Source organism: Asterias amurensis, chromosome 15, assembly GCF_032118995.1.
Source record: "Asterias amurensis chromosome 15, ASM3211899v1".
NCBI lineage: Eukaryota > Metazoa > Echinodermata > Asteroidea > Forcipulatida > Asteriidae > Asterias > Asterias amurensis.
In genome coordinates this window covers 16,968,793-16,996,614 of record NC_092662.1, presented here as the reverse complement: position 1 = coordinate 16,996,614, position 27,822 = coordinate 16,968,793, and the positions used below count along the sequence as shown (strand labels likewise).

Here is a 27,822-nt window from a genome sequence, read left to right as displayed (position 1 = left end):
AGGAACTATGAAACAAAATTACTTGTTTGAAAAACATCATGATTTGCGCACATATTTCCGTACCATTGCCTCTGCATTATACAACCGGCCAGCTGTTGTTCTTATAGCGAGGCTCATTATCGGAAACACGAATGGGAGGTTTATCTTTGAAGCTAAACGCTTAATGCTCCCCACTCAACACCTTCGGTAGTATGAGGAAAGCTAACCGTCTTAAGTTGTCTGCGACGTCTATTGGAAAATTGTCTTCCCCGAATTATCTCGTGATATTAAACACGTTCTGGCGAAGTCAATAAGCAGAAGTAGAACATTGTGAATGGCTAACTGATAGCTTGAAGGACATAATATGAGAGGGGAAATTGTTCAATAAATGAAGCCCGACTGCAACAAGTCCACGTGCTCAAATTCCCACGAGACAGAAATTTGATCTTTATTTATTTCCAAATGAGTTTTAACGCACATCATGCCTATTTTATAATTTTAAAAATTGTAGAGTTAGTTCCTAAAAACAACTCGGTACAGCAATCACTACATGCCATCCCCACAGGTTTGTGAAATCTAACACTCCATGTTATTTCTTGTAATCTTTCGAAATCTGCTTTTTTTTCATTACAATTCTAGGAACCAGGAATGAAGAAACATGTTCATAAAATGATACAAAATCCAAATAATGATGACAATAGGAAATATGCAAAGCTGGTAAAGCCAAAAGGTGCGACTTTCTTAAATGTCACAATATTATCTTTCAAATATCTTTGAGATGAGCAATAAGGCTTGAGAAATACAATAACACTGAGATTGCCCTAAGGTTCACATTCACATCCATAGCAATTTGTTTTCTTCTTTCAAAAGGCTTATTTCTTTTTATTCAGAATTATCTAGGATTTATCAGAAAAAAAACTGCTTTTTCCCAAATATTTTAATATGTGTAAGTTTGTATCACCGCGTGATTCATGCATACAACTTATTTAATTGCCAATTGTTTCTTTGAAGGGATTAATTTGAAGTTGCGATCTGTAATTATGATTTGCGAAAAATGGTATATTTTAAGTTTAACAATCAGAAAAGACCAATCGGACCTTATTAAGCCAATATTTATGCTAACAATTTCATTCAAATTGAAAAGTGATCACCAAAGAGTAATTATGGGCGAATCAATTAACTTTTACGTTCATATTGTGATCCGGATGAATGATCCTCAAAAACTTATGCAAAACTACCCCAACCATCTGTGGATATTATAAGTCTCCGCCATTCTGTTCTTGACAATGGGAGTTTAAGCAATTAAATTGTAAATTAGTTACGCATTTTGTGATTTGAATCACCTGACACATTCACACGGTGGTCTAAATACAGCTATTTATAGTTATCATTTTGAAATAGATTAGTGTCATACAGACGAACAAAGTCGTCATAGCTTATTAAAACAAGTGAGATTCTACCCGTATTGGTTTGTATATCAATAACAACCCGATTGGTACACCTTGTTGAGTGAATAAAAGCCTAATACACATCCACGAGGCTCCAGTCTGATGAGGGATTCGAACCGGGGTCCAAAGAAGTGAAAGGTGGGGAAAGCACTGAGCCAACTTCAGCCTTCTGTATGTGTTTAACTCACATGCAAACACTGCTTAAAACCCTGGGGTGGATTTCACAAGGAGTAAAGACTAGTCTTATCTTGAGTTAGGACTTAGGACTATCCATACGTTTGTAATATCTCCTAGGACTAGTCCTAACTCTTTGTGAAGACAACACTTTTCACATTATATTTGAAAACTGGTGCAATCCTGAGGCAACATACCCTAATGTCAACAGTAATGTACAATCATATTATCACAAGCATGCTCAATCTGTGAATTTAAACACATTATTTTAAGTCTCGTACAGTATATACACTGAACCTCTAACATCAAACAAGATCATTACACTACCTTCCCAGAAAATTATTATTTTGGTTTTACCATGAATATTTACAAACAAAAATATATCACAATTATGGCCCAATGCCTTAAATCTTATATAATGTGATGTATGATACCCTATTCAGCTGGACATTTTTTTTAGCTTCCATATTTTTTTACACCATCAGTTATTACCAAAAGCATAAACATACAGGAAGCTTTTAGCTGATACATCTATTACATACCACAACCTTTTTTGCTTATATCCAAACAAGTATTAACCCTTTTACTATTGGGCCATCCGATGTTATGCACTGTGGTTTCTTAATGATAGATAAACTATGCAAGCCAGCAATATATAATGTGGTAAATGGATCTACACCGTACAGTCAACCCTCCTACTGTATGACCATTCAATATCATCCACTAAGGTTATGTAAACTATGCCAGCCTGCAGTATGATAACATGTGGTGAATAAATTTACACAGTACACAGTCAACCCTCCTACTGTCTGACCATTCCTTATCATCCACTATGGTTTTGAATGATAATCTACTGTATATCAGCCTGCAGCATTGCGCTGAATTCACCTACAGACTGTAAACAGTACACAGATACTCATGTGCACATTTGCGACACCTTACACAATCTTTCCAGCTAAATGGTTTAAACAGGTTGATCAGTGCCTAGACAACGTTAGCAATAGTAACAGGACATTGAAGTTTTTTGCAAGTATTTATTTATTTTTTGGTGCGTTTGACAGTCACCCTTAACCCAATCCTTAGCGTGTGTCTACTCTTTACTCAATCCAGTCCAGCATTGAAGGTATCGTCCTCGACTGACCAGGGCATCATGAAAAGCATTGGAGGTAGAGGAGTGCAGTGAGTTGCATCAAAGTCAATCATGTACTTGCCAGCCTGGATTGGAGTACACACAAAAACAAACATGGTGACATTCACTGACATAAGATAATGTGATCATAAGTGATACATTTCATGACAGGTGGGTTTGTAGCTTGGTTTTTATCAAATTTAGTTTGTCAAGAATATTACATAGCAAAATAACCAAAAGTAACATCTACTGCACATACATCTTCAGAAAGCAATTAATTGCAGCAATTTACTGTCAATTTGCATGCTGACTCTGTCAAGTTACCATGGTTACTTGAATCACATAGTGTGAAACAAACACACACAAAATCGTCTTAACACGATGTCTGCTGAGATTTGCTGCTAATTTGATTTTGGACAATTTTGTCTGAATCAAGTCAAACTGTTTGGTGAACAAAACAATATTAATAGTTGGTGCATTTCTTTATAACCATCGCTATTACACAGCATGATATTTCACAATAGATGACCGCACATGACGTCATTGACCACCATTTTTTATGACAAACAATAGCAAAATGCTTGCGCGTCATGCTGCGCACAAATCTCAACCAATGACAGTCTTTCACACATGCACGTTTCATCAGCTATGTTATGCCATTTCCACTGATCAAACATTACAATCTGCACAAAATAACCATCAAAAACAGCAAAAATGAAATACATCTTTACTTTTATACAGATGACGATTATTGCCCAACAATACGATATTCACACCATATGCATCCTGGCTTCCCAGAGGCCAGGCTTACAACACTATACAACAAAAACCAAACATTGCTAAAAAAAAAACATCGTAAATGAAACGAAAGTCGGTCAAATTGAATTTTCCTCTCCGGACACAAAAGATTCCAGGTTTATATTTCAGACAAACCAGTTACACATTCTTTAACGTGATTATTTAAACATAGTGATACAAGATATGTTTGCGAATTAGGCCAAAGTTCCAAAGAAGGCTCTATTACATTGTAAGGTATCTAAGAATTAGGGAACCACCTTAAGAATCAAGACGCAGAAATGATTCCTTCAAGAGCTGTGCATGATTCAAGATTAACATTGTAAAAAAATAAGAAATTACAAACAAAGTAAATGAATAATGAAAACAGTATTAGTAATAATGCTTTTAGTGTCTCACATAGTAAGGTATCCAAATACAAAAAAAGGCAGCTGTCCTGAAAACATTTGCCGTTTGAAAACCTTTTGAAAACTAGATCGGAAGGAACCTGTTCTGAAATCCAATCATGGCCCTTACAGTGCCAGCACAGACTATTTTATCAACATAAGAAGATTTCCCGCAGGGTGCGCTTAATATAAAGGAAGCAGGTTGACAAACATAAAATATTGCAGTATATATATACTAATTTATTGAAGAAAATATGGGTGCTTTCTACTTGGTAAGGTAGTGTTGCATTGAGGTTTACACTTTACCACTCTGAGCAATCAATATTCATCAAAAAGATAACGCTCAGGGCGCCCTTTCTTAAGATTTTAAAGCCCTTAAAACCTATTGGTAATAGGTATGTATTGCTGGAGTAAATACAAGTGACAACAACATTGAAAATGCTAAACAGAAAAAAAGAGCTGGCTGTGAAGAAAATGGAAAAAAAGGTAAATTCAGAAATGGAAAGAACTGAATTTATAAGGAGAGTTCGCTGAAAAAGGGGAAATGAAAAAAGGTAAATTCAGAAATGGGATGTTGCAGTCCTTTGATATCCCTGTAATCGAATTGTCAATTTCAAATGACACTTGAAGTCTGGGCAAGACTATCTGAAGTAATTTAATTAAGGAGAAATACATACAAAGAGAGAAAACAAAGGTCAGAAAAACATGGCTTATTGTGATGTTTTAAGGAAACCAGTAAGCCCATGTTATTCAAGCAGTAAACAGTCAGAAGTCAAGATTTCCTTTCCAGCTTAAGGCATGGGGTGCACTTCTGATAAAAATGTCTCAAGAAAGCTGAAATAATATGTATAAGTAACAGATCAAACCGCATGATGTTCTCTATGTTGTGGCTCATATATTATTGTCAAATCTCTTGGCCTATATGAAATGTGTTAAGTGCTTAACGTGTGTAGTGATCTTGTAGTGATGTTGTATGGATTACGAACCAGTACAAAATTGTGACAACTGTTTTGCCAGTCCACAAATACTTCTAACATTTTTTGGGGGGGGGGGCTGAGCAAATTTTTCTAGAATTTTTCTTTTTTTAGAATTGTCAACTAGTAACTGGATTAAAGCAGTTGATTGAGTTTTCTAGGTGAACCAGACATTTGAGCTGTTTGTCAGGAGATTGACCGGTACAAGATAAGAGAGAAAGACTTCTGGCAAATTATAGACATCTGGCCCTCTATGTGTGATATTTATTGACACACTTTTTATGGGCACTATTTATTGGCTCACTTCATTTATGTGCAACATTTATGAACACACTATAGTCAGTGATATGCATTTTGCTGGTCCTGTGTTGTATTGGAATACGCAGATTAACTTTTCGTACGGAATTTTTTTCCCTATTCAGTTCCTTTTGGGAGAAGTGAGTATATGATGGGTTTTGTTATACGCTATGTGTAAGAAACATGGATTCCCATGTAGACATGGTAGATAATGACTTGGGCGCAATCCAAATTCCTTTCAGAGTTTCACTCATTCTGTTCGGAGCTTTTAGTTGACACCTTAGTGCCTGAAACACCTTTTAGAAACAGCTTTTCTTTAAGAACAACATCCGATATTCTAAATGACACAAACTGCATTTGGGTTGGCATTCAGTATTCTCACATAGTGTGCACAGCTCTGGGGCAAGTTTGTCCGATATGAACACAGAAAACACATATTACTTCCTACACCATTTGATATTTAAGCCAAGACGTCTAATAAGATTGTGTAGCTTAAACAGCCGCAAGATGAGTTACTTTAATAGATTGGCATCTCTGCTTGTAGCTAGTGCTGAGTGGCAGAAAGCAATGTGGTGAGAACTCGCTGTAGATAACATGTGCAAATCAATCGCTTGAGGATTGAGAATTGGTGCATTTGTAGGAAGGCAGTAACTACTGATGGAAGAGTGGAAACATATGCACAAATGCAAACAAATCAACGAATCCCCCATCAAATGTACACAACATCTGTACAACAACTGTAAACAATAATTACTGACATAAATGTCCCTGGAATTGTTTCAAGTTTGAAAAGATGAGATAAATAATTCAAAACCACAAAAGACAAGGACACTGAAAATGGTTCCATGAAGCAGGAACCTTCTACATTACACACAAGGTAATTGAAATTATTTTTGACAATAATGTTATATTTGGGTGAAACAAAGATCAGAAGAATACATTTTTGAAATCTAAATCTATTTGTTTCGGTTACACAATGGCATAGAGTACTTTCCAACACCATCACAAGCACTTTAATTAGTTAAGACTATTTATCTTAGGCAAATAAAAGAGCCAAACATTTTGAATAAAACAGATTGTAGGAAAAGCTACAGCAAGACCTTCCATGACTCGAAGAAAAGCAAAAGCAGCCAGAGAGTAACCAGCTGAAGCATGGCTGAATGATGGCAGACAAATACTCAGGCTAATCTGATGATTCTCTTATCATTTCAGTCTGCTCCGTTGGAAGACAGAGAAGGATTGCATCGACTTATAGAAGACTTAAAAGGTATATGAACTTGCACTCTGTACAGTCCTACTGGAGAGGTACTTATGATTGCATGAGTACCTGGTGAATCAGGGGATAAATTGCTTTATCCTCCATGCTCCAACGATCATTCCTGTAATGCAGATAGGAAATTTGCACTCCCCTTGCTTTTTAGCACTTAAAGGGCGATCGGAAGGTGAAATAGTCTTAGACTTAAACTTAAAGTGTTCAGAATATTTCCATCTTGTTTCTTCTGAAGGTGGTTGTGATTACCAGGGGATGGAGGAAAGGAGAAACATAAACGAGAGCTCAGCGAAGATGGGGGCAGGACAAATATGAGATGAATTGAAGAGTTGTCAGCAGAAGAAGATGATGTTGCAGCCTAAGCAACTTGAAGATAATAGAAAATTCTAATCACTGTGAAGGAATTGAACAGTTACCAGCTAAAAAGGAAAACAAAGGCTATGAGACGCACTTGTACAAAAAGGGAAACCAGGGTCAAAAAGCCTTTGGCATCCTGTGGGAAAACAATATGACAGATTGGGTAAAAGCATGGTAAAAGGAGACAAGAATATAAGGCTTGAAGGTCTAGGCGCGCCTGTTTACCTAAGGAGTCTGTGTCTCTTTGTTCATTCACGGATTGCCTAGTGGATTAACTCCAGGGCCCAATATCATAGAGCTGCTTAAAGGCAGTGGACACTATTGGTAATTGTCAAAGACTAGCCTTCACAGTGGGTGTATCTCAACATACATGTATGAATAAAATAATGAACCTGTGAAAATTTGAGCTCAATCGGTCATCGAACTTGCGAAATAATGAAAGAAAAAAACACCCTTGTCACACGAAGTTGTGTGTGTTTAGATGGTTGATTTCGAGACCTCAAGTTCTAAATCTGAGGTCTCGAAATACAAATTCATGGAAAATTACTTCTTTCTCGCTAACTATGGCACTTCAGAGGGTGCAGTTTCCCCACATGTTTTATAGCATCAACCTCTCCCCATTACTCGTCACGAAGAAAGGTTTTATGCAAATAATTATTTTGAGTAATTACCAATAGTGTCCGTTGCCTTTAACCAGAAAATAATGCTTAACAACTATCTGCAACACAGAAATGAGCAGGATATCAGTCACAGATTGTACATGTGGAATGATAGTTTGGCTGGTAACCTTATTCTGGTAAACATCATTTTGTTGTGCTAAGCTACTTTTTCTACTTAAGCATGAAATTGTGCCCCTCAATGGTGGCATTCAAATTATGTTTTAAGTGATAATTTAGTGGCAATCAGATGAAATTAAGCTCAGCAATGATACATAAGTTTGTCAGTACATGTTTAAGGAGAGCTTTGTGTTCATATCGTTTTCTAGATGACAAAAACGATGAGTTAGCCACCTCATCGTTCCACAAAAAGGAAGAATTTGTTGATGTTCCAGCAGTCTTCCTCCATGCTTGGCAAACGGAGACAACCAATCAATAAGCTGCTTCTTCGAACATCAAGTTTGCTCTCAGGCATAAATGAATAAACAATACTTTACACCTGTTGTCAGGAATTTCTAATAGTACCTGGGAGCCAACTGTATTGAAGTTGCCAATCATGTTGGACAATCTGCACTTCAGATGAAGTAGCAAAGGTTACTTGAATCAAAATGAAAAGATCGCTTGGTTTCTGTCAGGGGCTGCTGAGTGTTCCGCAGCTCCTTGTAAGGTGCTACATAAATAGGTATCATAATTTACAAAATTTGAACCTGTCTTAAAATGTTTCCCTTTGTCCAAGCACATTGAGTGTTGTTTTATAGAGAAGGCTATGGTATTTTTAAATATAAGAAGCTATCCTCCGTTTGTTGCGAAACTTAAACAAAATTTGCTGTTTTATTGCGTCAGCCCTTGACAATGAAAAACTCCAGGCCTACAATATTTATCTTTTTATAACCTTAAAAATGTTCCAGGTCCGTCACTTACAAATGTACATTTTGAGTCAGGAATTTTTTGCCAGAATTTGTAAAATATTAAATTACTGTCACAGGATTGTCTCGTTTGTCCAAGGGGTATGTGAAGAGTTACAAATAAATGTGGGCCAGATTATTTTAGTAGACCCTATGGCAAAATAGACAAAGCAGTTTCTGCTGATTGTTGTTAGGCGATGGCAAACTGACAAGAGTTGCCCAGTGTTTACTATACATGCTGATTGGTCAAACCTCTGCAAAATACGGACCACCAGTCTGTAGGACATTGCTTCCGGGTGTCTTGGGAATTTTCTACAGCCTAGTTTAAATTGTGCCATTGATTTTACTTCACCACGATGGATCTTCAATTTAGAAGGGTCCGTGCTTCAACGAAGGATTGGAGGCTTTAACCTGCAGCGGAATTTTCTAATTTCTGTATTCTTGATTTGAAGTTGTCACATGTTCTGTGTTGGGTCCTGATGATGGATTCAAAATGCAATAAGTACAGTCGATGAGTCTGCTGAACAAAAATGGATTTGCACAATGCCCTCAAGGGATGAAAATTACACGCATGTAATTTGAAGATTTTCATGATGTTTTTTTATCTGTGAGTAAATATCTCTGGCTTTCTGTCTTGAGAAAGTTTGAGAGACCCGCTTCGCCGACCTGCCTCAGGGTACTTAACGTGTTCCAGTTTTCTTTGCAAAGGGAAGTTCAACAACTCCAAACACGACAAGATGCTCCTTCAAATCAAGCTTCAACCAAACATTCAAATATTTGCACCTTGACATGACAAATTGATTAAGAATAACAAGTGTATAAGCACCATTCAAACAATGCAGGTGTTTCAAGATACAAGGTGTGCTGGTGGTATTTAAGTGAAGAAAAATTAAACCTAATGAGAAACAATATTTACAAAGATCTTTTGAATAGCCCTCATGAATCCTACATTGTTTTATAAGAGGGCCTGACCCAGGATCAGGGTGAACCAGGTCAGGGTCGGCTGACCCATAAACTGGTTCAATCAAATGTTTTGGGGTTTCCTTTACTTTTTGTTTTAAATTTCTGCTAATGACATTTGTCTTTTTATCTAGCTTTGTTCTTACTGCTATGAGAAGAGTTTACCCCAGTGTTTCTGGCAGTGGATGAAGAGTGATATCGCAACGCATTGTAAACCCTTACACTGGCTACATAAAAAGGTATCATTATTAAACAATTTCAAAACCCGTCTTAAAATGTTTCTCTATGTTCATGCAAATTGAGTACTTTACTGGTATATTTAAGACTCTTAGAATTGATGCTGAACAGACTCTAACTTGGCTTTCAAGCTGGATTCATGTATGAATGGCATTGTACATGTAGGTATTGTTACTGATCGATTGCTGCCTACTTCCCTCATCTAATTGCATCAATTTAGAAATTTGAGATTAATGACTTTTTTTTCCAGTTCATGTTGCTCATGTCAATCCTGCTCAATAGAACTGTAATAACAAGCCAGTGGTGAAACACAAGACTTTGCATGGATTTGATTGTACTTGATGTACTGAGACAACTCAACCAATCTAGGCTAAATAATTCATATAGGATCCACTCTGGCCTCAGGATTTCTTGTGCAATATGACATAATGACATTCGTTGATGGACACAAGTTGGTTTTGTAATTGGTTTTCATTTCAAGACATTTATGTCCACTCCAATAGAGAATAACAATAACAAAGAACAATTAGAGGAGAGTTTGAAATGAGGCCATAACCAGAAAAGCCAAAGCTTGTAGTAGGTATGCCCAGACGAACACAAACACAAATGGACTAACATTCATTTTGGTTTCACCCACATACACTGTGTACTAAGTACTTTCCCGAGTCCTGTGAACAAAATCACAGGCATATTACTTGGGTGGGATTCGATCCCACGACCTCTACAATTCCAGAGCAGTGTCTTAACAACCAACTAGCAGAGTTTAGTGTGTCATACTGCTTGACAAGTCAAACAATGTACCACATGAGAACTATGTGGAAATAATAACCGACTTGGTCTGTTGACTGAAATACATGATTGCAATTCGAAGGAAACTAATTCTGGTTTCTATATTTGGAAACTGAACTACGCCGTCCACTGATTGCCAATTGAGAACCTTGTGGTTTCCAATCTATATGCCGTACAATTGAACTTCAATTAATATCTCACATACCTTGCACAGTGACTACACTGAACACTAATTTGGGCTGATTAGGCCAAAGTTGAAAAAATATCTCTAATTTGTGGAACATTGTGAACCTTTACTGAGGACACTCTTTCTTTTTTAATTGGAAAACGAAATATAGAACTACATGCTCTGAATTCTGCTATTCAGAATGTTGCAAACTTTAAAAACAATATTTGTCTCTTGCTATCCTCTATATGATATGCATTGGTGAAAACTTATTTTCCTGTCTTTTTTATTTTCGTCAACCAAATTATATTCTTTATCCATGATGCACACTTTAAAAATTAACATCTACATGTATTAGACCTTTATCATGCTAAAAACAATCTTTGTCTGTTGCAGTATTAACAATGCACACTATTTCAATTCTATACCAACAATGGGCCAGACTAATAACTCTTCCAAGCCTCACTTTGGTTACAGCAATTTAAAAAGAAACACACACTATGGCTGCCCCATTATAAAGTCTAGTGTCCTAATTGAAAATCTCAGGTGTACACTATCTTTCATGCTTAAAGCCATTATACACTTTCGGTAAACAGTATTGTCCAAGTCCCACACTTCGTGTATCACAACTTATATATAAAATAACAATCCTGTGGAAATTTAGGCTCAATCGGACATCGGAGTCGGGAGAAAATAACGGGAAAACCCACTCCTGTTTTCGCGCGTTTCGCCGTGTCATGACATGTGTTTATAACAAATCCGTAATTCTCGTTAACGAGAATTTATATTGTTTTACTGTTTTCTCAAAAAGTAAAGCATTTCATGGACTAATATTTCAAGAGAAGTCTTTCACCATTACCTTCTGTAAACCCTGTAAATTATTTGTAAATCTGTGAACTTTTTTTTTTTTTTCTGTACCGAAAGGGGCCAATGGCTTTAAAAAAAAGAAAAATATTGTCAAAAAAAAAAAAAAATAAATAAAATTGTGATGGCTGCAACAAGGGCTGCTAGTGCAATACTCACATCATTTATGCATGATTTCGATCAGAATTTATCACAAAATGCAAATCCCTGGTGGTATCGCCAACAGCTTCTTTAAAAAGTACATGACCCTTTACGATTGAAATGTATATGATAGTCAGATCTACCTGCCAATAAATGCATATCTTAATGAATAAAATCAATGATATAATCACATTCCGAATATATTAAAGGTATCCATAACTAATAAGAATTAACTCAATTTCATTTCATTTTAAAGTACAGAGTGCATCAGCCAATGATCCGCCCACACTACAAAAACCTGTCAGATGGAGGTTGGATGACAAGGGTGCTTAAGTATATACAGTACTTCTCTAACAACTTCATGAAAATGACCGGAGGCATGCCGTACATGTACATCCGGAGTATGTGTATTGACGTCGTTATTATATAAAAGGAAGCCCATTGACTCTACAGCGAGGCAAGTTTTCGGCTTGAGTGGGTCATGAACCCTGTCAAGACCGTCTTGTTTCTGTCAAGCCGTCAGTTCCAGAAGGAGATATTGACCGAGCATTGATTTCCGCACCAACGTCAAATGCCAGGGACTTTTATCAAAAACCAAAGCCCTTGCAAAAACAATTGAATATTCCTCGAAGACCATCGGGCTTACAAAACTCAACGCACTGTTGATTTCCAGTCAATTTGAAAAAATTTAAGACTCTTTAAATTGAAATCTTAGTGTTCTTTTTTTCCACAAATGGTCAATAAGATAAAACTATCAATGTCCGATCTGTTTTATTCTAATCAGCTTGGATCGTTTAAAAAAAACTTGATAATACCCCAAATCCCACTTCAAGAACATCAAGGCCATTAAACCCCAATCGCACTGTTTCAAGGAACTGTTTTTCCTGTTTCTTAAATTCCAGGTAAAACACTTGAAAGAGCTAACACTACACAATCTTTCTTAAGATGAGAGAGATAACATTACTTCACACTTTCTGCCCCAAGACACAAGCAGGAAGTCAACTCCTTTACTGACATCAACAATTATCATTTCCCGTTCCTCGACCTATGTCTATTTTCTTTGCTACTCAAACAGTCAAATAACCCCCAGCATTCCATTCTTTTGCACTCACCATTATCGGAATAAAAACAGCAAAATAAAAGCTACTGAAAATGACCGGTTGACATTTCCTGGCCATACTAGTGTCCCCTAACCTTAAGGCCTTGCCCAGACTGCATAAACAGAGATCTCCAAGTCCTATTCAAGATTTGACTAAACAGGTAGGTACCCTATATCGTTTTGAACTAAAGTGGCCTGGCAAATAGGCAGCGGATGGCAGTGCATGCCCACAGCTAGCTATTTGTCGTTTTTAGAGCACTTAAATGCCCGCTTGATTGTTTGTGGTAATCTCTGAGAGTAATTCTCTCTGGCTATATTTGTTCTGACGTTGAGTCTGACGGTAAGTCACCACCGTATTGATGAAACCATAATCATGAAGACCGTGTGTTCCACTAGGGTCAAATAATGCACAGATTGAATTGAATGGTACATGTAGCCTAAAAAAAGCTTACTCATCACTGATCAGTTTTAATGCTGGAATATCCTGGACATAAATTGCACATGTTTGAATCATCATCTATCCCATATCTTCAGTCTATTATGAATCAATGTTAAATGCACTTTTGGAGAAAGAACAAATCAAAGCGACGAATAACTCCATAAAATATTTAAATATTCATGACTTCCCCACCACCCTTTAAAAAAAGAGAGCCACCATACTGGATTATTACGAAGAAAATACCACAAAGATGAGACAAATCCTGGAAGTTCACATGAGCAGGTATCAGAAATTGCAATTCCAAATCAAGCTGCCTCAAGCTTCAAACATCAGCCACTGGTTTCCTATTTTTATGGTAAATTTACAATATTGATCCCACCGTCTAATACACAATGATGACGAGTTCAACAGTAATACTAGGTATAACCAAGTAGGAGCCTCCAGTCATAACAAGATAAAGCCAATTAGAGCAGTGATCAGAAGTGAGTTCCTCAATGCGATAAAACCACCTGCCTGCCTCTAAGCTATACAGCGTCTTGAAGACTTTAAAATCTTGTCAACTTCTTATATCTTTCAACTTTCTCAACTCATCTTCCTATACTGTGCAGAAACCTCCTCTGTAGTATACTCGCACATGGGTGAATTACAATACACTGACAACCTATACTCAGTACATGATCCCCTAGTCCTGTGAAACACCTATTTATATCGTTCGGGTACGAAGCTACAATATTAGGATTTGAACAGTCTCCCCCTGCAGGGCAATCTTGATGGTCAAGTGGTTAGACATCTGCTCTGTCGAGGGTTCAAATCCCATCCGAGTAAATATACCTGTGGATTTTCTTTCACAGGACTCGGAAGGTGTGTCTTAAAGACATCATGAAATAGTTACCCATTTGAGGCAAATGCACCCATTGTGTAGGTATCTAAAAGTATTTTTATTTTACATTCTAATATGGGATGGTTACCTATTTGATTCAAAGTATACTCTTACTTTAATCATTAGAACCCAACATCAGATCAATGCCTATTTCTCACATAATCCTAGCCCCCCTCGACGGGCGAGGAAGAGACGCGATGAGAAAGATTACAGGGAACATCTCCTACGGGTATACGCTACAGGGGACTTAGAGGGTGGGGTATTAATAAGTCTTCTCCATACTGATCTTCAAGAGCTTAGGTCTACCGTCTTACCAAAGAAACTAGCCACGTTATAGAAGGTAATCCAGGTTAGTTAAAACCACCTCGGGGTGATGTGCGTGCATTTGTGTCTTACAACCTCTCCCCTATGTATGTTTCTCCGTAAGAAATTCAATCCCAGGCAGATATAAGAGGTGAATAGTCGACCCGACTGGGGACCCTTGGAGTTAAGAGTCTGCAAATTCAACTGCCTGGAAACTAAAAAGACAAAAACTGAATTCCGGGAGCTTGGCCTTTGCACCAGAGGGATTGAATAAATGTTTACTGCTCTATTGTGTACGTGTGTTGCGTCTTAAAGGCGTAAGATAGCTGGGCCATGGGTGTATAGAAGGTCATGATGAGCACAACATCAAATGTCAAAGTATAGTGCCACTTCTAAGATGGTTAAAGGGGAGGTAGGAATATATCAGTGCCGGGTAATCCCAAGGGTTTTAAAAAATACTGTGTGGCTTTCTGAAAAACCCACAATTTGCATGGCAACAAAGCACGCTATTAATTGAAAATGTTTTTTATGTGTGGTTTGAAAAGCTCTACTTCGCAGTCGGAAACTTTTTAAATGAGTTAACAATATCATGTCATTTGCATGGGACAACTCATATTCAACAACAATTCTCAGCTTTTTTAAATCAAGGTCTTGCCAGATACATTTCCAGTTTGTGTCAGAATGTGAGAAATCTTAACACTCGCTTCTGACATATCAGAAAAAAATAACCTGGATGGACATTAGGATACCCTGGATCCATTACTGTATAACAAAGTTACCTATGCTTAGATGCATCATTGAATAGCCTCATGGCACCACAATGTCCAAACGTTCGTAACACTCCATACCACTTCAACACTACTGGTACATTTTATCCCGGTAAAAAAAAAGTCACCTCTAATAAACCACCAGGGAAGTTAAGTGCAGCTTGACAATTGAACTGATTCTTGTATTTCCACTCTACTTTTAATTTACACTAAGCCAGAGCCAAATGGAGTATGAGGGAACCAAATTTCTCTTGTAATTTCTAAGGTCAGTTCGTGGATAGTGTTGCATTTCTCTATGGTTGCATGACTCTATGGTTGCATGAGTGAGGTATTTAATCACATGATGCTCCATATGGCGGAGTTCATCTGACTGTAAAACAGTGTTTATTCTTCACATCATGTGGCAGTTTACCTCAAACTCAGTAATGTTATTATTTTTACGGCGGGATAAACCTTGATGACACTTCTCAACAAATCAAGTCGTGTGAAATGCACGTCATTCCTTGTAAAAACTTAACCAAGTTGAACATTAAAGTGCATAGAACATCCCAAATGAGAATGCAAGTTGAAAACTCATTCACATTCAGCTTCAGGTGTAATTATTCCCCAGTATTAAACCAAAAAAAGTGAATCACAAAATTACAGATGTAAATGAAATTATCGAGATGAGAATTAAGTAAATGAGATATAATTAAAAAAAATACAAAGCTTGTAGACCCTGATGACTTTATTTGATAGCACTTGAGTTTAGTATTTATACAGTTTTCAACCATCATTCCTTTGCAATAGCTGTTCATGTTTCACTCTGTACGAAAGCTGCGTCTGACTAAAGCGTCTTAGACTATGGCTATTGGCTGCTTAGTGGTAATGTTTTGAAGATTGGACCTTCTTAACAAGCTGTCATTTCCAACATGTCATATAAACTGACTTATGTTGGCAGATCACAGACTCAATAAAATTATTGGCAATTCCAAACACCATGATGACAAATTGCCAATCAACTGAGTAGAGTCCTTCATATGAACACCCACAGGCAATTAATTATCTTCAACAGTAATACATTATATTTTGTCTGAGGAAATATAAGAAAATGGACAGGTGCAAGGTTTTAAAAGGTTTCAAAGATCAGTAAGAAGTTCAGATGGCAGTTTTTGAGTATTGAAGTCTTCTTTTTTTACAAGCTAGAGCTGCTTGCAGGCCCTGGAAGGGACTTTATTAAACTGTAGGCTAAATGTAACCGTACAATGTATTTTTTCAACAGTTGGATTTCACATATGAGTAGTGCCCTGGAATGTTTGGAAAAACAATGCATGGTCTTGAAAGCACACTTGGCTTAGTGATGGGACACACGTAGTGATTATAAAGACAAGACAGAGATTAAGATTGTTTTATTTGTATCTTTCTGGAAGGCTAATTTGCTGCTTCAAAACAAAATCTCCGACTTGTTTATGTAACACCTTGAAACAAAATCTCTTCAAAAACAACATTTACGTTTGTCAAACCATTTTTTCTTAAGTAACCCCGTCTTCTCTACAGCTGCTCACACTGACCCACATATAAACAACCTACCAGTCAACAACTCAATTAATAGGTCATATAGTAATTAAAAATTAAGGTACACCAATACATCTGTACAGTTTGACTGATCATCCTTTAATAAAAGTAGAACTGGTTCATAAAAACCAGCTCACCTTGAAGCCAGGTTGCATTGTGAAGGAATGTCAAATGAAAGACAATTCTAGTAAATTAACATCAATCCAAGACGCATTGTCAACAACAATTGCCTCAATTTCTATTGATTTTATTTACTAAGTTACCCACATGACTGATGTGTAATTGTATACACAAGGGGGTCACAGTTACGCACACAAAGACACAACTTTAGTTTATTGTATGAGAACTACAAAATAATGCAGACGGAAGCGGTTTGTCAAGAGAATCCTGATGATTTTGTTGTCTAAAAGAAAAAAGAATACTAAAGAAATTTCATTTATTTTACTAGTATAGTACACAGATTCTATTTTTGCATTCCTGTGGAGACATATTATGTTATATCCTTTGTCCCCTAATTAACGGTTTCCCATAGACTTTATGCACACATTTCAATGTGGAGCATCCAAGTCTTTAAAATTTTCCTTTTGTGAAAAAATTACCCTTTGTTTTCACTTTTCGGTTTTGTTCTTTGTCACCATAAAGTATTGAATATGAAATCACACAATACTCAACTAACCACACAATCCCCATTTAGTTTTAACATGAAAAACACTGAAACTCATCACACTCACCAGAAAGATGACAAGCTGTGCTGAGGTCACAAACTCCAAGTCCTCCTCGCCTGTGTAAATAAATCAAACCAATTAAACCCTTAATTAAACAAGTTGCTAATTGATGGGCAGTATTGGGAATGTAATTATGTCCATTAGTCAGGTGTGAAGTGAAATAGAGGTTGTTAATTGGGAGGTACAGACTTGATAGCTTGGACCTATTGGCTGTCATGCCCATGATATCACGGCAATGGGCGCGATTGATGAGCAACTAGGGGTTTACTTGTGAGGTGGGTGTAGAATTGGGAGAGTGGGACAGTAGGGGGCTAAGTGGGACTTGATAGGTGTGTTTCAGAGACGTCTTTCTCTATTTTAATTTAAGTCAATGGTTGTTTTCATTGGGAACTTACATTTTGAGACATGCAACTATAATTGCATAAAAAGAGGAAATGACCAACCACACTTAGTAATTCTGTGCCCGTAATATTAAAGAAGAAAGAAAAACTAGGGAAATTCACCTAAATGTTGAATGGCTTTCGGTTGGGGGTCAAATGCCCCCCCACCCCACCCATTTTCGTTTTACTTATACTGTGTTTTATGCAGAAATATACATCTTCTGGATTATTACTAATAATATGAAATTTATATTCAGTTAGCTTTCAGATTGAGACTTATCATTTTCTGTTCAGATTACCAATCATGTATAGTAGAATGGTACTCAATAACTTTGACCGCTACAATTCATTAAGTACACGTCCATACTTTGACTAAAAATAGAAATCCGGACACATATGACAATATTTCACTGTACTTAGATGACACTTTCCTTATTGATCTTGGTAGAACTGCTTGAAGCCATCTGACACATTGTCACCCATATTAGAATAATCATTATGACAAAAACCCTGCCATCCCCAGAGGGATGGACTTGGCCAGTCTAACCCCCTTGTGCTCTACTTTCACACCTATATCTGCTATCTGCTTCATGGGAACGAGGGGAAAAAAATTCTCCAATTTCTTGCCTGGGGGTCAAGAAGCCATAATTACTAGGCTGATATTTTAGGGGCTGTACTCAGGATGCGATGGTGATAGCGGGAAATAATTTGCAGATGAGGATGTGGCGTTGGTTACCGTTTATTTTCACTGCAGGGTTTTACTACTTTAGAAGCTGGGAATGTTTACATATAGAGAGAGAGAGTAATTGATAATGGCTCTAGAAAGAGGTTTTGTTAGTTACATGACCACCAGATTCTAGGAAGCGATTGTATGGGGCATTTCAACTTCAAAATGTCTGGACAAAGATATGGGGGAGGGTTCCATTGTGGATTTATACTGCCGAGCTCAGACTTAATTTGCTAGAATAAGCAAAATTGTTTGTCTATTTATTAAATCAAATGCTAAAAACAAAACAACTTCTTTTTAAAATTTGTTTGAAATTTTTTTGTGGAGACTTCTTTAATGTATGTGATTATATTTTTCAATATATCAACACAACATTTTTTGCTTCAGGCATATTCGGAGAACACTGGTAACATGCAAAGGCCAAATACTTCATGATTAAAAAAAAAAAATGAACAAATCAAAAAAATACGTTACTTTTGGCAGCTTCACTGATTGACATGGCTAATGCCCTCAAGCCATTCAAGTGTAAATAGTCAATAATATTCACTGAGCCATTTGGTTCATGTTGTAAGTATGTCAATAAGGTATTAACCGAAAGAAAGTTCAAGACAAGGCAGTGTAAAAACAAAATACAAACACAGGCCTTGTTTTTTGACCTTATAGAGATATGTCTCTCACTCCCAGCGACGTATGATCTCGCTGGGCCATTTCAAACTTATGCTGTACCGTCTGTGAGCGGTAGCTTCCTCAATTTTGCTTAGAGGAAAATTATTGAGCGATACTTGCTGCTTGAGCAGCTCTGCAACATTGGGTCCAGTTTAAACCTTAAGGCCAAATCATGTTATCTGGAAAACCATTATCTCTGATAAACCACTTATCCAGACACTTAATGGTTTGTCAAACAAACATTCTTAGAAAGTCCAGACAAAAACACTCAAAACACTTGCCTATGTTAATGTAGCATCTGCTCATATTCAAGCAATTCCCACAAACAATGTGAACACACACACTATGTTGTGATTGAGATATTAAATTGAATCTTTGTTATAACTTCTTGGATGCAAATCCACAGGCGTGAGATTACAACTTGGCTGTATGGACTAAACTGTGTACTTCCAAGTGTGCAAGATACAACCTTTAGACTAAACCGAGTTATGACGTTCTTGTGCAGATGTGATGATTTACTCACCTATTAAGATAGGGAATTTACTGGAGTTCTTGAGTACATAGCTCTGTAGGACATGTTGGCAAGTAGCGTCATCCACCTCAAAGGTAGAGTAAACTGACACTGAAATTACAAAAAGAGAACAAAAAAGTGTTTACCAAAAGGAGCATTAAGAAAGGGTAGGAGGAAGGGGCGGAGGAGGCTGGCACTCCCTTGATGGGGTGTCATGGCCGAGCGGATAAGAGCACCGAATTCAAGCTCTGGTGATTCTGTTCAGCGGAGTGTGTGTCCCTGAGCAAGACACTTAACTATAATTGCTTCTCTCCACCCAGGGGTACATGGATACCTGTGAGGGCAGAGTTGGTTCTTATGATAGATTGGCCTTGATTGCGCTACATATTTGGCAGCACAGGCTGTATACTCCCCAGGGAGCTGAGATGGTTTAAGGAATGATTTAAGGCCCAGGGACCAGGGGTAATAATGTTGAAGGGCCATGAGCGTCACTGCGTGACGAACCTGAGCTCTATATAAGAAGCCACTATTATTATTATTATTATTATTATTACTATTATTATTATTAAATTAATTTCTTCAGTGAGATTTTCTTGACAGAGCCACTGATACAAACATTTCTTAAGAACTTAACGCTGGTCGATCGATTTTAGATTGAGGATCATAACTTCCAAATTGTTCCAACAACCATGGGTATACTTTCCCTTTAACTCTGACAAGGTAGGGGGATGATGTCAATGTGTAAAGCACAAGATAACAACAATGGCTATAACTTACTTTGACTCAGGTACTGCTTCAAGGCCTTTACTGCTTCTTCATTCATCAGATTGGGATACCTGACAAGAAACAAAATATCATCTATTTATTTTATACCAATTATCAACAATATGATTATCAACGAGGATGATGATAAATTGTTCGGTTTAAAATGAGAAGAAAACCCCAAATAATAAGAACTAAAAATAAATTTATTTGTTGATGGTAGCCATGTCACCTCGTCGACGATTTTCAAAAACCACATTTAAAACAAACCCACAAACCATACAAATGTACAGAAAAACAGAGCTCTGAATACTCACCTATGCTTTAGTAGGATCTCTAACAGATCATTGGCTCTATTTGTGGCTATGTCAGGTATTACTCTGAAAATAAAAATAAAACAGTCACAAGTAAAATTAGCGCTCAGAATTCCTTTTGGATGATTTCATTTGTATGTGCTTATTAAAAAAACTTAAGGCTAGTCCTATAGAACGAGTAACTCGTCCTAACTCAAGATAAGACAAGTCTATTCTCTTTGTGAAATCCACCTCGGAGATAAGGCTAAACTTCTACTCGATAAAGGTTTATAAACAATTCATTGTACTTACGATGTAGTGATCACCTCATCTCGAGACCGACGTATTAACCTAATAGGCCCAGGATAACTAGATTTAAAAAAAACAGAAATAAAGATTAGATGCGCATGTATAAACCACAGAGCACCATTGTACAACATCAAAAGACACATGCAAAGGATTTACCCCTTTCACCCACAGTAATTGCCAAGGTGCCCTCTGCAAAATTCAAATACAAATTTCCATTTTCCTTTTAGAAGTGCTCGTTACCATAGGGAAATTGTCGTGGTCCCTTCAAGGGTGAAGTTCAAAGCATGTAAACATAGTGAAAGTCTTACTGATAAAGTTTCAGATTTCAGTTACATTAAAAAAATGCACACCATCTTTTACTTTGCATTAATTTTACAATTGTTCATACTTATTAGATGCACTCATGTCTTGACATCATGCTTTGGTAACTGCTCTGCTAAAACAGTTTATAAAACTAGCTTTTGAAACTCATCTTTAGTCAAATAAATCACTTACTTGCAAAGGTGCTCCACTACATTCAGGTTCATGTATGTACGTATTGAGCGCTCAACTAAACCTCCTGAAACACAAAAGTAATATCAGCTTATTAATCCACTCCAAAAGACGTCATCACCCGTAATAAATCTTGATGGCACCTTCTTACGTCTCTAACAGTTTTGATGGTGTAATGTTTTTTACTTGTTCTGTATTTGTACTGAGTTCCTCCATGGAGAGCAGAGAATAAATTGTTAAATACGTCATGGGTTTGTGATATCACCTGCAATATTACAACTTCATGTCAAAATGCTTACAAGATGAAACACTATGATGAAACAAAAGAGCACGTAAACTGTCCACTCAGAGCAACACCTACCCATAAATTCAGGCATCTTGGTTATGCCTAGAGGTAGTAGATCATCAAATGTTGCATCTAATATCTAGGGGGAAAAGGAATTTTATACGCAACTGTCAAAATATGCGAGTACAGCAATTTATATATAACATTATAAGGTCAGCGAGTAGGAGGGTTGACTGTGTACTATGTAGATGCATTTCCCACATGACATCATATTGCTGGCTGGCAAAGTTAATGTTTCATTCAAGACCACAGTGGGTGACATTAAATGGTCAGATGGTAGGAGGGTTGACTTTGTACTATGTAGATGCATTTCCCACATGATATCATATTGCTGGCTGGCATAGTTAATGATTCATTCAAGACCACAGTGGGTGACATTAAATGGTCAGATGGTAGGAGGGTTGACTTTGTACTATGTAGATGCATTTACTACATGATATCATATTGCTGGCTGGCATAGTTAATTTTTCATTCAAGACCACAGTAGGTGACATTAAATGGTCAGATGGTAGGAGGGTTGACTTTGTACCATGTAGATGCATTTACTACATATCATATGATATTGCTTGCTGGCCTAGATTATGCAATATTAAAGACCACAGTGGATGATATTAAATGGTCACATAGTAGGAGGGTTAATACTTACTACTGCTCCTATGTCTGGGTATTCCTCAGCAGCCAGACTAGCTGTAAAGCCTCCTATAGACCAAGCAAACAGCACGATATCTTTAAGCTCAAAACCTAGATGATGGATTGCGAACTGGATAACAACGTCTATAGCATTAGCTTCGTTCTCTGGATACGGTTTACCCTGAAAGTACAATAAAATATTGCAATTGTTGCAGAAGACACTGCTAATAAAATTTAGGATTCGCCATAGAGAAGGAAGGGAAGAAAGGGTTTGGGTGCACATTTATATTGGCTTTATTTCATTGATTTTAGAATCAATCAGCTCTTAGATTTTCAGATGATGAGGACAAATCATTAAAGGAACATCAAAGATTTACTGCATGCCGCTCACACTGTAATACCACATAAGGCAGTTGTGAAAGACAATGGAGGATTGATAATCAGTCAGCTTTCAGATATTTTGGATAATTACTAGTCAAGTCTTTAATTTAGATAGATTACTTACAGTACTTCCTCCGAACCCAGGATGATTCCAGCCCAACACCGAATACCTCGCTGAAATGTAATAACAAAATCATTTTGAGAATGCCAGTTTTGAAACACATAACAAATTATTTACAAGTTTCTCAATCCGGTCTTCCAGTCACACTCAGATGACTCTGCTACCACTTTAAAAACATTAAGAAAGAGCAAACGTGTACTAACCTTGCAACGGTGATACCAGACAGCCAACTTCATAAAATCCTGCATTACCTTCACAGCATATTACCTACAACAGCAAAGGTAAGACCAATTAATAACCCATAGGTATCTCCAATGTGCATGATCGGCGCGCAACGGATTCTGAGTGAAATCCAAACCAAAGCAAAGTTGAGAAACTACCACAGCGCGCAGAAGCAATGCGGAAAAAACTATAAAGCTGATGCCACCCTGTAAAGTGCACTGATTTTATGTGTGGTAAGCGTAGAATTCCGAAGTAACAAACACCATAAAATCAGGCCAACTGAGCTGGTAAAGAGTTACATACCAGTTTGTTGTTGCGCGATGACTCCACCTTGTTCCTTCTATCAACGACAACTACATCAATCTCATTGCCATCCCTTGCTATGAGCTTGGAGCGAACAGCGCCGTTTTTCTCAAACAGTTTGGCTCTTCCTTCAATTAGTGCTGGCCCTTTGGGTTAAAAAAGAGTATATATATAAAAGCTCTTATGGAGCTCAATTAAAGTGTCTTATTCAATGCACAAACTTGATACTCAATCTCTGCTGCTCAATATTTAATATACACTTGTATCCTTTTATTTCCTTTTCTTCTTAAAAACTTAACCAGAGATACTTTGTATTAGGACTGCAATAAGACAAAGAAGATCTATAAAGAACCATCATCTTAGACGGTTACAGGTTCACATCCGTGGTTCTAGTCCATTCCACTCACACATTACCGAAGGTACCAAGCTACGAGGTTTTGAGGCATCATTGGGTTTTTTGTTTACTGTTTTTTGATTGGTTGAATGAGAGTTTTGTATAGGACGAGCTGCGGCTAAGAAAGACCAGTTTTGGTCTTGTGGTTCCTGGATGCCATTTTGGGTCAAAATGTAGTACAACCCAATGTGCAATCCAGTCTGGCAACCTGTACATGCAAATGCATTTTTGAAAATGGTAAGCTCTGTGCTAAATGATATAATAGCGCCCTCTGCTGGCATAACCACCATGAGTTTCCCTGTCTAGCCATAGCCTCATCTCAAGCAGTTATTTGTACTTAACTCACATACTAATGTGTTGAACACAGGTGTATGTCCAGGGTAGATGATCATCCTTCCCACTGTGTGTACAACCATATAACTAAGGAACTGAAGAGGCAAGTCTGCTAGCCTTGAGAGGAGACTAGTATACTCCACAGGGCGATTGATTTTTGATGAGGTGAAGCTACCAACCGATGGTTTCACTTTACTTGAATCACTACAAATATAATAAGGCAATAAGACAGTTAAAGGTAAATTACGTTGGTCAGTGTAAAATAGTTGTCTCTCATTTTTCAATTTTTTTAAATTTTGCAAGAAAAGTCTCCATGCAAAAAAAGGTTGTATGCCTAGTTTTGTCTGTTCATCCATCAATTTAAGGGAGATACAATGTTTTGAGAACTTCAAACTTGCGTGTAATGTGGTACTACTTTGGGCAACACGTTTTGGCACTAACACAACAATTTCAAGCCCTGTGATGGCGGTCTCCCAATTTCTCAAATCATTGTTTGTGGAGCACCAGTAAGTACCGCAAAGTTGAAATCAAGGCTTGGTTATAAACATGTAAATCTCGTCCACTTTGGCCTGTGGGCCACGAAATGCGATACTAATAAAATGAAATGAAATGAATGAATACCTGTTGACGTCGCTCCATTTGAAATCTGGTGGCCAGTGACTGAACTCAAAGTCATAGTACTGAAGCTTATTCTACAAAACAAATATCCGAGATTAAAAAAAGAAGAACAGATGAGCATTGTGGCAGATCCGACAAATACATTCAACAACAGGTGCAAGACAGATGTATATTGGAGGCTGACGTAGTTTATATCATTCAAAACTGAAGTGAGTGATACTAAATAGTCAGACAGTAGGAAAAAGTAAATATTTCAGCATTTATTGCCTTCTTAAACCTACCTTCAGTTCATTGCTGTTCTTTTCTTTAGCATCTTCAAGTATCGCCAAGAAGGAGCAGTACTCACTATTCGTGTATCTGCCAAATCCTTATAAAATATAAGACATAACGAAAATCAATTAAATTGGATTGAAGCTAACAAGCAAACTCGGAGGCCTAATGGTAAAGCATCTTGGTCCAATTTCTAGCTCTGCTTAGCATAGAATTCTGTACTGACAGAGCTCTGTAGTGCACATCATTCTATGGGGTGTAAGCTCAGAATTACATGGTAAGCAGAGGCATGAAATTGGGCCCTGATGCTCAAGAATGGCTAAGCTCATGGGTTCGAATCCCACCCAAGTAAAAAGCCTGTAAAATGGTTTCGCAGGACTCGGGGGAAAGAACTGAGTGACACACATTGGTGAATTGGTGAACACACAGTTAATACAGTAATCCGTGGCCTGTTATGGCCTAGCGGTTAAGAGCATCAGATTCAAGCTCTGATGTTTGATCAGTAGAGTGTGGGTTTGTGTCCCAGTCATGACACTTGTTTCCTTGAGCAAGACACTTAACCATGATTGCTTCATAAAGTTGGGGAGGTAATGCTTTCTGCTCTAAAAGACAGGCTTCTGATGGACGATACCCAAGCCTACATCCGTATATGGACTGTAAAGGGGGTAACCCTGTTTCAGCCCCAGGAGTAGGTGGTAACGGCCCCTGGAAATATTGTAGCGCACACCTTGAAGTGGGCTTTCAGGTCTTGTGTGTTTGGCAAAAAAAATGAAAACAATCCAACTGACTTACCTCGCATGCACATGGCCAAAGCCAATGCAGGAAGTGCGAATCCTATCAGCTTGCCGATACCAGTTAGTCCCTCATAGGTGAAATAATCTGCAAACAAATGTTTTATATTGAACTGTCTATAACCCAGGATAAGAAATCATGTTCCAGGCCTTGAATTATAAGATGGCTTCTGTTGCCCCTTGTCTTGGACTTGGTTCCCACTTTAAAAGTTTCCCACAGTCCTTAAGATTTTCCAATGGAAGTGTCTTTGTCAAATGAAAATGGCCTTGCCCTCTCAATTGATGAATGGGTTAGGCGACTTCCAATAGGTAATATTTTTTTTGCGGATAGGTCTACCCGGTAGTGAATATTGCAAGGGGTTTCAACTGATTGGTCTGATAATTTGAGAACTTACTTCTTCGGTACAGATATGCCAGCAATACCGGGGAGCTGTAGTATGAAAATGACCAGCAGAATGTTATCTGTTGAAAAAAAAACAATAAATTGATTATAAAATAATGATCTCTAAACAGCATGTAACAATAGTTTTGTTACACCATCTTAATTGATTGTGGGGGATCTGTTGTCATTGTCCAACAATATTATGATAAACAGTTCCAGTGGCGATAGATTTGTAAACAACACTGCAGTGTTCACTTCAGTTTTTAAAGCAAAAATAGTGGGAAAATATTGAGCAAAACTGGTGGCCTGAGACGGGCCTCGGCTTATTCTTCGAGTCCAGAGGGTGCTTAGGCCAGGGCCGAGGCATTACACAACACGGCTGAGGCCTTGGGTGCCAGAAGTCAGTCTCGAGGCTGAGGCCAGCCTCAAGACCTCCAAAACTAATGTACTTACAATCCTGACAACATTGTTGCCCTGCCGCTCCAAAATGTTGGGTTGGTATTCATGACCCTGCAAAGGAACAGAATAAGAAAAGTCTATTCACTGTCAGTTACTCGGACCTGTTTCTACGATGGGCGGAGCCGGAGGAAGCAATTGATCAACCATACAAAAATACATAAACATTCATCATTTATTTTGTGTATTGAATTGATGTATTGTTAGCCCAATTGCCCATCATGGTCCTGATGTTAGACTGCATGATTTGCAATCACAAGGCTGTAGGTTCGAATCCTGCCCACCACTGATTTCATAAAGTATTTATTGACGGAAAATAATCTAAACAAATAACAAACAAACAAAATCATGAAATAAATGGCATCATTTGTGACTGTCCCTGTCTACCTGTGTTGACTTTTTGTGATGGTAAAAAAAGGGCGGGAGGGAGAGATCGCATTGCACCGATCATCGGATTTTCAATACAGACATACAAACGTATAAAATCTAATCACAATGCTGCAGATTTCTTGTTATTTCTCACCTGGGTTTCGCCGTAAGTGTGCAATCTATACAGCTGAGGACCAAAAATACACCGTCGAAGGGAAGCGGCCATGATTTCCAATGAATTATTTACACATACTTTTTGCCGCTTGGGGGCGCTCTTCGAGGGTAGGGGCGGGGCGGGCGGGGTGTTTTTTTTTTTTGGGGGGGGGGGGGGGTAACTATGCCAGCCAGGGGACAACACCACACTGAAATATGGAGAGTTTGTACCATTCTGTCTAACATTACTATGTAAACAATGGATCAGGGACGGGTCTTTTGCGGCTGTCGCTTTGGAGATAAAGTCCAGAAGGGCACTAGTCTAGAGCTGATTTAAAGATTAAAACATTCAAGGAAAACAATAACAGAAACAATTGACATGCTTTAACTAAACTGTGGATCTTTAAATCTTGCATGCAGCCTTTGGTCACTTATTGAGTGTCCATTTTTAAATGAAGGAAATGAGGTCGCTGGTTGGAGAGTGATGCATGTCAATGTCTATTATAAACGTATACATTTCTCTTACAAAGATCAATCTGCAGCATTTTTAGATAACACTGCGCTAAAGTGAATGCTTGTATTAGTGCATAGTTTCAGCAGAGAACAAGGTCTTTTGCGG

At 37.7% G+C, this 27,822-nt stretch overlaps 1 protein-coding gene across 1 annotated transcript; it reads right to left on the bottom strand.

The window, feature by feature from the left end:
• Positions 1-388: 388 nt before the first annotated feature.
• Positions 389-27,289, bottom strand: LOC139948335 (phosphatidylserine lipase ABHD16A-like). Its single transcript, XM_071946471.1, has 19 exons — positions 27,205-27,289; positions 26,679-26,735; positions 26,239-26,305; positions 25,845-25,931; positions 25,064-25,149; positions 24,786-24,856; positions 24,178-24,368; positions 23,438-23,583; positions 23,116-23,179; positions 22,916-22,965; positions 22,427-22,591; positions 21,796-21,859; positions 21,438-21,501; positions 20,946-21,002; positions 20,658-20,720; positions 20,356-20,414; positions 19,591-19,689; positions 17,301-17,350; positions 389-2,816 (listed from the first exon to the last, which is right to left on the bottom strand). Exons 1-19 carry the CDS (start codon positions 27,274-27,276, stop codon positions 2,703-2,705), a joined length of 1,626 nt encoding a protein of 541 aa, XP_071802572.1. The 5' UTR covers positions 27,277-27,289; the 3' UTR covers positions 389-2,702.
• Between the last annotated feature and the right edge of the window lie 533 nt (positions 27,290-27,822).

Excerpts from the sequence above, each read along its gene's own strand:
- LOC139948335 (XM_071946471.1), bottom strand. The coding sequence starts at position 27,276 with ATGGCCGCTTCCCTTCGACGGTGTATTTTTGGTCCTCAGCTGTATAGA. Across the intron at positions 21,003-21,437 it reads GTAGTGGAGCACCTTTGCAA|TTATCCTGGGCCTATTAGGT; the intron begins GTAAGTGATTTA and ends TTTTAAATCTAG. Across the intron at positions 20,415-20,657 it reads GAGATCCTACTAAAGCATAG|GTATCCCAATCTGATGAATG; the intron begins GTGAGTATTCAG and ends GTTTCTTGTCAG.